Source organism: Neolamprologus multifasciatus, chromosome 14 (assembly GCF_963576455.1).
Source record: "Neolamprologus multifasciatus chromosome 14, fNeoMul1.2, whole genome shotgun sequence".
NCBI lineage: Eukaryota > Metazoa > Chordata > Actinopteri > Cichliformes > Cichlidae > Neolamprologus > Neolamprologus multifasciatus.
Genome location: NC_140452.1, coordinates 10425604 through 10437657, shown reverse-complemented (window position 1 = coordinate 10437657; position 12054 = coordinate 10425604). Strand labels below are relative to the sequence as shown.

At 42.0% G+C, this 12054-nt stretch overlaps 1 protein-coding gene and 2 long non-coding RNA genes across 4 annotated transcripts in view; 2 read left to right on the top strand and 1 right to left on the bottom strand.

The window, feature by feature from the left end:
* Positions 1-12054, bottom strand: part of LOC146503567 (dehydrogenase/reductase SDR family member 11-like) — a 66490-nt gene that overhangs the window by 16914 nt on the left and 37522 nt on the right. The window contains exons 4-7 of one of the 2 annotated variants that reach the window (XM_085131531.1): positions 11125-11254; positions 10915-11007; positions 10763-10828; positions 8767-10667 (exon numbers count right to left, since the gene is read on the bottom strand). In XM_085131531.1, coding sequence (XP_084987657.1) covers positions 10638-10667; positions 10763-10828; positions 10915-11007; positions 11125-11254 — 319 coding nt within the window. In that variant the 3' untranslated portion in view covers positions 8767-10637. Of the gene's footprint in view, positions 1-8766; positions 10668-10762; positions 10829-10914; positions 11008-11124; positions 11255-12054 lie in introns of those variants that run through there. The other variant, XM_085131532.1, reaches the window with a different exon arrangement.
* Positions 1247-3312, top strand: LOC146503571 (uncharacterized). Its single transcript, XR_014868843.1, has 4 exons — positions 1247-1368; positions 2311-2351; positions 2521-2584; positions 2983-3312. It is a non-coding gene; the product is annotated as an uncharacterized LOC146503571 (long non-coding RNA).
* Positions 8512-9846, top strand: LOC146503570 (uncharacterized). The gene is made up of 2 exons (XR_014868845.1): positions 8512-9676; positions 9753-9846. It is a non-coding gene; the product is annotated as an uncharacterized LOC146503570 (long non-coding RNA).

The window sequence follows — 12054 nt, the reverse complement described above, 5'->3', positions numbered from 1 at the left end:
ATCACATGGACAGAAATATAAGTGTTCTGTTGGTTTTATCTCAGGTGATTGTGGACTCATTCAGTGGTATCAATTCCTCCAAGAACTGTAGGTCATTTGTTGGGACTCTGGTAATGCTCTTTATGTTCCTCCTTGCACAAAGGAGCAGATACTTGTCCTGCTGATGTTTTAAGGACCTGTCCATGTCTCCGAGAGTAACTGCCTAACCTTTGGAATTTCCTTCATGCTCTTGAAACTGTGCTGTGAGCAAAGCAAACTTTCTAGCAATGGTGCATTTGGATGTACCATCCTGGAGGAGTTGGACTACCTACAGATGTGGACAAAATTGTTGATACCTTTCTGTCAATGAAAGAAAAACTCATAATGATGACAGACATAACTTTAATCTGACAAAAGTAATAATAAATAAAAATTCTATAAATGTTAACCAATGAAAGTCAGACATTGCCTTTCAACCATGCTTCAGGGGAATTATTTTAAAAAAGAAATGCATGAAACAGGCCTGGACAAAAATGAGGGTACCCACAACTTAATATTTTGTTGCACAACCTTTTGAGGCAATCGCTGCAATCAAATGATTCCTGTAACTGTCAATTAGACTTATGCACCTCTCAGCAGGTATTTTGGCCCATTCCTCATGAGCAAACCGCTCCAGCTGTTTCCAGTTTGAAGGGCACCTTTTCCAGACGGCATTTTTCAGCTCCTTCCCAAGATGCTCTATAGCATTGAGGTCAGGGCTCATAGAAGGCCACTTTAGAATAGTCCAATGTCCTTCTCTTAGCCATTCTTGGGTGTTTTAGCTGTGTGTTTTGGGTCATTGTCCTGTTGCAAGACCCATGACGTGTGACTGAGACCAAGCTTTCTGAAACTGGCCAGCACATTTCTCTCTAGAATGCCCTAGTCATGATATTTCATTGTACCCTGCACAGAATCAATACACTGTGTGCCGCATGCAGCAAAGCAGCCCCAGAACATAACAGAGCCTCCTCCACACTGTAAAATGTAATATTGTGTTTAAATAAAAATATGTTAAATAGGCTGAACTCAGTTTTTATCAATTTGTTATTAGAACTAGATTTTAATAAGTTACCAGTGCATTTTATGCAAAAACGCTGATAAACTAAATTTATTTGAGTTGTCTTAACTTAGAAAAACTAAGTAAGCTGGGAGTTTTGCTTGTCAGTGCGGAAGGATGAAAGATGTGTTTTGAAAATGCCACGCCACTACCGTCCTCCTCCCTCTCGGATCAGTCCGCATGTTCATGGTGCCAGCATTTGTTATGGAATATGTTGAGCAAACCTGGAAAAGCGTCAGGTCAAGATATTATTGTTGTTATTGCTGTGAATCTTTACCTGATACACTGACTTGGTGAGTAAATGTTTACTCTTATTCAAACTGATTTTGTGGCTTCTCTTAGCACCAGGTTGATAATCTTGCTAGCTAGTTAGTGTTAGCCTAGCGTTGCTGCTGCCGCTGGGCTCATGTTACTTAAAAATTAACATAAAAATATGTCTGTGAAATTTTCTGTTGATTGTTTGAAATAAAAAAAGTGAGATAAGGTGGGGTGTGGGGGGGTATTTTCAATCCATAGCCATAACTAACTAACTAACTAACTAATTATATATATATATATATATATATATATATATCATGTTTAACCTGAGTAGCAAAAGACTGCAGGGGGTTGAAAACAATATGCCAGGAGTTAGCTGTGTTCCCGGACTCTTAGTCTTATCAAGCCTTGACCTCCAGGTCAGCTATCACACTGGTGGATAACAGAGCTCTCCGAAAACGTGGAAGCACTTTTGCAAGTATGTGATATTTTGATAAATTAAGTAGATATTTGAGCATTACACAGCTACATTCTCGGCTGCAAATATCTTAAAAGGTTATTTCGTGACCCAGAAAGGGTAGTCTGGGGAAAAGGAGGATCGCATTTGTCGGTTGTCAGAGCGCAGCAATGGCGGAGGAGCGCGGCTAAAAAACTTATTACTTTTTCTGGGTCACAAAATAAACTTTTAAGATATTTTCAGGCGAGAATGTAGCTGTGTAAAGTTCAAATATCTGTTCGATTTATCAAGACAACACATATTTGCAAAAATGCTCTGACGTTTTCGGAGACGTCCATTTTTTTCATGCTTTGTGGCAGCTTTTGAACATCTGTGGCATCTATTAATGTCAAATCTAGACTTTATTTAACAACATAAGCAAACTCTATGTTACAATAATTGCACAGCCATTAAGGATCAAATCAGTTTCTGAAAAATGTTCTGTTTTTTCTCCCTCTGCTTGCTTCTTACTGTCTTTGAGGCTCGGGACCAGCACTCCTGTTGTTGGACAGAAAGACATCAGTAAGTATTTTGGTTTTCCAATATATTAGCAACTGTCAGTGACATTTATATTAATCAGGCTGAACTTTAATCATACTTTAGATCAGCCTGTTTTTACTTATTGTTTTATTTGTGCTTTGGTTTGGGGAAGTTGTTTCTGTACTGATCTTTTCCTGTCTTCTGTTATTAGACTTGAGATATGACTGCACTATGCTGTTGCTGGCAACTCCAGTTAATTCTACAAGACATGCTGTGTAAGTAAACAAACAACAACAGTTTGGTCTGCATTTCTTAAAAGATCACATCCCCCAAACTTAGTTTAGAGGGTCTACACTGTAAATAGTGAAGTCTGCAAGTTTTCTAACAGCAAAATTTGTTTTGTGCCCAAATCATTTTGCACATCATTAGAATGAAAGTTATTGGCCATGTTTGCATAGCCCTTTTTAAAATGATGCTTTCATGACATTATTGTGTGTTGGGAGGTGGTCACGGCTATCCAGACTGACAATTGGGACATTGAATGTCACCTCTCCGGTGGGGAAGGGGCCTGAGATTGTCCAAATTGGAGTCTGTTTTATACCAAATGCAGAAAAAAATGTTTTAAGAAAGCAATTAAGTTCATGTTTCAAAAAATATGATTGTTTGCTTGCAGGACACCAGGAGAGATGAGTCCTCCGTCACAGATGGTGTGGTCAGTGAAGATGGTCGCCTGCAGGTTCAAGCTCATTGCATCTCCAACCCACATCCACTGCCACTGTACTTAAGGGAACTTAAAGACTTTGTCTGCACCTACATTTGGATCACCTCGATCCATGACAGTCATTCAGGCAGTAATGCCTGGACTGGAAACAAGCCATCCTTAAAATAATACAACATTCCAGCTCATGTGTTGGAATGAAAAACAAATGTGTTGTTTAAATCAGAGACTGCACTTGTGACAGAACAACAAATATTTTATTTTGATTATATAAGTAATGTAAGTGTTGTAAAGACCCACCTTTTAGCACATCCCAGCACACCCACTCACTTCACCAGATGCACCTTGTTTAGTTCTCTCACCTTTGATTGGATGTGGTGCTTGTCCTTAATTGCACTCACCTGTCACACATTATATAAGGACTGCATTTACTTTTGGCTCACTCTTTCTTCACTCCCACACGGGGCGGCAGCAGAGGTGAGGTTCTGTTTAGGTTTTGTATTTTATGTATTGTTTAAGGTAATGAGTAACTTAAATCTCTGTTTTCTTTCAGCATTGGCAGTCCATGTGTGTCTTTCCTTCCTTCCTTCTTTCGCTTTATTGATTTGAGAATAAAATGAGAACCCCGTGAATGATTAGATGACTGCTTATTCTTATTCTAATCGGATGAGCCCATGATGCTGATTACTCAACCCTGAGCCTTCCCTTCCTACATAACATGGTCCTCCCAGCCGGAGTAGTGTTAGTGTCATGGATTCAAAGCAGCCATTGACTGAAGGTTTGAGACGTTCCAGTCGTGATAGTCGACCTCCTGCCCACCTGCAGCAGTATGACGTTCAGTATCCTGGAAGTAGAAGAGCTACATGTGATACAGAGAGTCAAACCGAATGCCAGCACAGTGACAAAGACACACATGGGCTGCAGGATCCTCTCAGAGAGTCAGAAAGTCAACCAGAGACATCCCCTGCTCCTTTACCCACCAAACAAGATGAGGTCATGAGGGAACTCCTGACGACGATGAAGGAGATTAAGCAATTTATGATTCAATCATCTCCTTCCCATTCTCGTAGCTCCAGATCTTCAATTCGCACTGTCTCATCTGATGGAATCAAATCTTCTGTATGCAGTTTACGAGCCAGTCCTCAAACATATCAACAACATGAGCAGCTCCCAGTGATTGATACAGCAACCTGTCAATCAGCCTTCCAGCCCCCACAGATTAGCCGTCAGTCTGTCTTAGTTCCGGCTGCCAGCCCTCCTTTACCTAATTCAACCATATTAGATGCTGCAGTCCCTTCAACTGGTTTGCCTAGACCAGTCCTTGCTACAGAAGATGAGACTCCCTTTGATTTCCTGGCCTTATCACGGCAGGATCCCCACCAGATCTCATGTGTTCAACCTGCTGTTCCTTTAGCTGAAGACCCGGTCCAACCTCTCATTTGCATATCTGACCACAAGCATTGCCCTCCTCTAGAGCAGCAACCAGCTACATCCAATGCCTCACGTGAACAGAAACCTTTGATACCTGTTACTGCTAGCTCGGGTCACTCCTCTAGCACGAGAACACATGTATATAAGCTTGAAGGTCCTTTGTTTCCAGACCTTAGTAGAGAAGACGAAATGCAATACAGGATGTTACGGATGGCCCTTACAAACCTTCTTGATCCTCATGAGACAGAGCACTTCAAATATCATGTCCTTCTTGATCACCTCAAAGTAGACCAAGCTAAACGATTAGCTCTTGCCTTTTCCTACGCTCCTGACCCATAAACTCAAGCCATCAAAGCCCTTGATGAGCGTTATGGGCAACCAAGACAGCTGGCATTGAAAGAGCTAAAGAATATACTGGAACTGCCTCCTATCAGAGCAGGTGATGGTCAGAGTCTTGATAATTTTGCTCTTCGTGTACAGGCTTTAGTTGGGTTGCTTAGCACTATGGGAGAACAAGGACGTGCAGAACTAGACTGTGGCTCCCATGTTGATCGCTTGTTAGCGAAGTTGCCTGCAGAGCATTTCAGTCGCTTCAAACGGCACATTTACAGGGAACAGGGAGAAATGACATATACCTTGCCTTTATTCTCATCCTGGTTGCAAATGGAATGCAAGTGTCAACCCAGAAAGGCCAGTCCTGTTTCATTCTTCAACCAGCCACGACCTGCCCGTAAGTACACCTCTCCACTTACAACAATATTACATGGGGCGAATACATCTGATGATCTTGTACAGGCAGCACAACCGATCATAACAACTAAGGCAACATGTGCATATTGCCGCTCACCTGAACACCACATTAGTAAGTGTCCCGATTTTATTCAGAAGACAAAGGATGAGAAAATAAACTGGATAAAAGCAAACAAACGGTGTTGGCGTTGTGCTAGGACTCATCAGGCCGCAAAGTGTGACCTGAGGAAAGCATGTGCCACCTGCATGGGACGACATCTACAGATCCTATGTGATGTAAATAAGAGATCGACAACTGAAACTAATCCTGTAGTGAGGACACTGTACTTTGATCGACCTAGTGATTGTCCTAGTGTCCTTTTAAAGGTTGTGAAAGTGCTCCTGCGAAATGGCAAAAGAACTCTTGAAACATATGCAGTACTTGATGATGGCTCCCAGCGTACCATTCTTCTAACATCAGCTGCGCAGCATCTCAACCTGACTGGGGAAGCAGAGAGATTATCACTTAGAACTGTCCGTCAAGAAGTTGAAACTATTCAAGGTTCTTCCGTAAGTTTCAAAATCTCACCCATCGCACACCCAGAGAAAACCTACACAATTAATAATGCCTTCACTGCAAGTCACCTAGCACTTTCAGACCACACCTACCCTGTATCATCTCTCCAACGGAGATACAAGCATCTTCAAGGTATCCCATTACCCATTATTAATAAAGCAGCGCCACTCCTGCTCATAGGCTCAGATCATACTCACCTCATCACGCCTACTGCTCCATTGAGACAGGGACCATATGGGTCTCCTGCAGGAGTTAAAACCCAATTAGGATGGACACTTCAAGGTCTGATCACAGATTTTCAGCCCCAGAGCAGAACAGAGCATGTGCAGTGTTTGTTCACATCTCTCAGTTCATCTGCAGACGTACTGCGTTATCATGTTGAGAAGCTATGGCAACTAGACACTTTACCTGAATACAGTGAGAAATCTGTGATCCGATCAAAGCAAGATCAACTGGCACTGGAACTCCTTGAACAGGCCACAAAAAGGGTTGAGATCAATGGTGTTAATCGCTACGCCACTCCTCTTCTTCGGATGGCAAACGTTCCTCCTTTGAATGTCCCTCCAACTGTAGTCATGTCTAGACTCCGCAACACTGAGGCTCGGTTAGCTAAAGATCCTGACAAAGCCATGTCTTACATGGATCAGATTTTGAAATTGGAGCAAGCAGGCTATGTAGTTAAACTTAGCCCAGAGGAGATGCACAATAGCAAAGAAGCCTGGTATATTCCTCATCATATGACAAGTCACAACAATAAAGATCGCATAGTCTTTGACTGCTCTTTCACATTTCAAGGTCAGTGTCTCAATAAGTACCTATTGCCAGGACCAATCCTTGGGCCAACACTTCTCGGTGTTTTGTTGCGTTTTAGACAACATTCAGTGGCAATAAGTGGCGACATCAAAGGCATGTTTCACCAAGTCCATCTTCTGCCTCCTGATAAACCACTCCTCCGATTCTTGTGGCATGACATGAACAAAGCAGCTCCCCCTTCAGTGTATGAGTGGCAGGTACTCCCCTTTGGTACGACCTGCAGCCCTTGTTGTGCAATCTATGCACTGCAGAAACATGTGAAGGAATATCAATCTGATAAAGATGTGCAGTCTTCAGTAATGCAGTGTTTCTATGTTGATAACTGCTTGCAGAGTTTTCCATCAGCAGAGTTGGCTCGAACACTCCTAGACAAATTAAGAAACCATCTATCAGAAGGAGGCTTCGACCTTCGCCAGTGGGCCAGCAATAATCCTGTTGTGATTAGCCATCTACCAGCTGAGGTACGAACGGCAAGTAATGAACTTTGCCTGACTGAAGACAAGCCATCCGGCCCACATGAACGCACATTAGGATTATTGTGGATTTGTGAGACTGACTTGTTTGCCTATAAATACAGAACTCTAGCCTCACACCCCACCACAATGCGTCGTATCTATGCAGTACTTGCTCGTCTGTATGACCCATTAGGCTACTTACTCCCCTTCACAACACGCGCCAAAACCTTGGTGAAAGAGCTATGGAGAAAAGAGAGAGATTGGGACGACCCTTCCCTTCCACACAACCTCTTAGAGGCATGGAAGTCCTGGGAAGAAGAACTTTGTTATCTTCCTCAAATTGCCATCCCACGTTGCTATACTTCTAAGGAAATGGATGTTTCTACCACAGTTCGAGATATTCATATCTTCTGTGACGCTTCAGAGTGAGCATATGGTGCTGTCGCATATTTGAGATCAGATGATCTTGAAGGTCATGTGGAACTGAGTTTCTTGTTAGCTCGCGCACGTGTTGCTCCTAAACGGAATTTAACAATACCCAGACTGGAGCTATGCGCAGCCCTACTAGGCGCACGCCTCTGTGAGCTCATACAAACAGAACTCACCTTACCAGTCAGGACTACCACCCTTTGGACTGACTCGACAACTGTACTTCACTGGCTTCAGTCAGATTCCTGCCGTTTCAAGGTATTCGTAGGAGCCAGAGTCTCAGAAATTCAAAACCTCACAAACAGTCAAGATTGGAGATACATCAATTCAGCCACAAATCCTGCTGATGATGTTACGAGAGGTAAATCTCTGAAAGAGTTCCTTAGCCCAAACAGGTGGACCGAGGGTCCCTCGTTTCTGCATGAACCTCCGAATAACTGGCCCACAGTTACAGATCTCCATCCTGATGATGATCAGACTGAGTTAAAGAAATCCTACTTTTTTGGTATTGTCAGTACCCCCTCCCATACATACACACCAAGCTTCAGAACCTATCAAGAGCTATTGGATTTCACGGCTCGTTCACTCTCCAACCAAAAGGGTAACATTCCTTCTGCAGCTGATTATCTAACATCAGAACAAGAAATCCTTCGTCAGGCACAACTGGACAGCTTCGGTGAAGATTTAGCCCGTTTACAGTCAGACAAACCCCTCTCATCCGACAGCCATCTATTGTGTTTGTCACCAGTGTTGTGCAGGAATTCTGGACTTATCCATGTAGGAGGCCGACTACGGCAAAGCCCAGACTTGGAATTGAATGTCATTCACCCAATAGTACTTGATCCTGCTCATCCAGTGACTAAACTGATCATACAAAATTATGATGACAAACTGCATCATGCTGGTTCAGAAAGACTTTTTGCTGAAATACGTCGGAAATTTTGGATTCTCAGAGGAAGGGAAGCAGTACGCAGGCATCAGTATAGCTGCGCTGCATGTAAGAAATGGAGAGCACAGCCAATCATTCCAAAAATGTCAGACTTGCCTGCTGCTCGTCTTAGGTTATTCAAACCACCCTTCTACTCCACAGGAATAGACTGCTTTGGACCATACATGATCAAGATCGGCCGCAGATCGGAGAAAAGGTGGGGAATAATATTCAAATGTCTCACGACTCGGTGTATACATCTTGACCTCCTAAACAGCATGGATACAGACTCCTTCCTGATGGCCCTCCAACGATTCATTTCTCGACGAGGAACACCCCTGGAAATTATATGTGATCAAGGAACTAACTTCAAAGGAGGAGATAAGGAACTACGGGCAGCTTTTAACAACCTTGCTCCGACTCTACAGCCGGTCCTGATGACTAAAAGAATCCATTTCAAATTCAATCCCCCGCATGCACCCCATTTCGGTGGAGCCTGGGAGAGGGAGATACGTTCTGTGAAGAATGCTCTGAAGAGAACCATTGGTGCACAAATGGTCACTGAAGAGGTCTTAAGAACAGTCCTAATTGAGATTGAAGGCATTCTTAACTCAAAACCCCTAGGCTATGTATCCTCAGACATTGCAGATATTGATCCCATAACCCCAAACCTTCTCATCATGGGCCGACATGATTCGTCACTTCCCTTGGTATCCTATTCTGATTCTGACCTCCTAGGTCGACGACGATGGCGACATGCACAAATATTGGCAGATCACTTCTGGCGGCACTTCATAAAAGACTATCTACCATCCCTCCAAAGAAGACACAAATGGCAGAAGGAAAACCCAGATCTCACATTGAACTCTGTCGTAATGATCATGGATTCACACCTTCCATGTGCCCTTTGGCCCGTAGGAAGAGTGACACGCCTCCTGAAAAGCCCAGATGACCACATCAGAACCGTGGAAGTCTTAACACAGGATAAAACCTATATCCGCCCTGTCTCCTGTCTGATCCCACTGCCCCCGCTTCCAGACAAAGACTGATTCTGGTCATATCAACATATTTCTCCCTAGAAATATGGGGGCGGCTGTTGTAAAGACCCACCTTTTAGCACATCCCAGCACACCCACTCACTTCACCAGATGCACCTTGTTTAGTTCTCTCACCTTTGATTGGGTGTGGTGCTTGTCCTTAATTGCACTCACCTGTCACACATTATATAAGGACTGCATTTACTTTTGGCTCACTCTTTCTTCACTCCCACACGGGGCGGCAGCAGAGGTGAGGTTCTGTTTAGGTTTTGTATTTTATGTATTGTTTAAGGTAATGAGTAACTTAAATCTCTGTTTTCTTTCAGCATTGGCAGTCCATGTGTGTCTTTCCTTCCTTCCTTCTTTTGCTTTATTGATTCGAGAATTATTGATTTGAGAATAAAATGAGAACCCCGTGAATGATTAGATGACTGCTTATTCTTATTCTAATCGGATGAGCCCATGATGCTGATTACTCAGCCCTGAGCCTTCCCTTCTTTCATAACAGTTCCTGTATGAAAACGTACACCCTTTTCAGGACTACATGGCTTTAACTTTTCTTTTTTTGTTACTTTTAAACATAATTAAATATTTGACTTTTTATGAATGTATTTTTTTCCTTTCAAATGAATGGAGAAGTTTTCAAACCGTCTTTAACCCCAGCCTACTATAAAACTCAACTACTTCAGCACACTTTGAGGTTGTTGAGCGTAGTTAAGCAGACTGATTGATTGGCATAGAAACATAGAGGCAGGTGTGTATCAATGTGTGTGTGTGTCAGAGGATTTGCTTATAATTTATAGATTGACCCTGAGCTTATTTTTTTGTCTTTTTCTCATTTATTTAATTTATTTCAGCACTTCTTCATTTTGATGAGTTTCAGCTTCAAGTTTCTGATTCGGATGATTCTGACAAGAGGGTAACATCATGCAACTTCTCAAAGACACTAAAAAACACACAGTAATGGTAACATCCTCACAGAGTGTCATAAGAGGTTGGTCACAGTGCAACAGAGGAAATATATCATGTTCCAGCATTTTTAAGAGGAAGACAATTAACACTTGGACAAATTTCCTTATTGTTTATGTATTATGTGATTGATCTTGCTGTGTTGAGTAGTCAGATGAGTCAATCACACCACTTCAATGTGAAGACTAGCCTGGGTCCTGGTACTGGGGTTGCTTGGGCAACAAAAGCTGCAATGACACCTGCTATATAGGTTCAACCAGAAGTTCTCCAATCTGAAAGAAAAGTTATGTGAAAGTTATATGATCATGTTATATAATTATGATTAATGTTTTGTTATTTAAAATGCAAAGTCGAAACAAAAAAGAACCTGAACATGAGGAGGGGCACTGAGGACGTACGTGACAGCACTGGCAAGATCTTTTGCTTGCAGAGCCTGTTAGAGAAGTGCAAAGTGCGTCATTTGATTTTATCTAAATGATCATGTCAACCCTCCACAAACTGCAGGATTAATAATTTTACCTTATATGCAGCATATATGCCAGCCGCTTGATCAGGATTGTTGCTGCTGGCCCGTGATATAAATTCTGTCACCACTAAACCAGGAGAAATGCTCTGCAAAAAGAGATAGATAAAGGAACTGTAGGAAATACTGTGCATGTGTCTCACAGCAGCTTATACTGGTGTTCAAGGCACTTTTTCAGCTGGTTACGGTGTGTTTTAAAGCCTTACTGTGGCTCGGATATGGGTCTTTTCAGCACGCAGCTCTTGTCTCAGGCCCTCAGTCAGAGCAGTCACAGCATACTTGGTGGCGGTGTAGAAATGTAGATCAGCAAAATCAAAGACATGATGTCCACTCAAGCTGCAACAAAAGATGTTTTGAAAGCCATGAAACAACACATTAATTTTTAACTATTACTATTACTATGACTCCTTTTTTCCAGATTAACTACCCAAGTAAAGTCCTTAAACAAATATCCGTTATTTCCCTTCTTAAATCTTGTAATAATGATGTGATTACAAAATAATCCTGATCTACAAACATTTTCCACAATAGAAAAAAATCAAATCAATAAATAATGATTACTGCATTTCATTTAGTGGCTCGAGGTTTAAGTGAATGAAGCACGGTCTGTTGCAGTAGGAAACATGTTTTTGGTGTCACTGGACCAAAAGCCCATAAATGATCTTTATCCATATTGTAATTCTTATAGTAACAAGTGGTACTATATTCCGCACCTCCTCTAAGTTTGTTTTTGGGTTTCAGAAAATCTAGTCTATGTTAGGAGAATTTGGCTTCTCGCAGGTCTACATCAGTTCAGAGCAGGGAAGATTTATCAGACAAGAAACACAAAGAGGAACAACATCAGTAGAGAAAATACAGAAAGACATGCCCAGGCCAGACAGATTTAATCATCGTTGTGTGTTGCATTATTTGGCTTGAATTCAACAGATAGTCATCTCTATGCATAAGAACCATGAGTATTGTTTGCTTTTCCTGTTAGCCAAATGTGTTCTTTGAAAAAGGTCTGTTGAGTCATGTTGCTACAGGATGGTCTTAATCAGACTAAATGATGATTAGAATCATATTATGACATTTATGTGACATTTAAATTGACAGATTTGAAAGTTCTGTCACTTTCTATTAGCAAGTAAAACTGC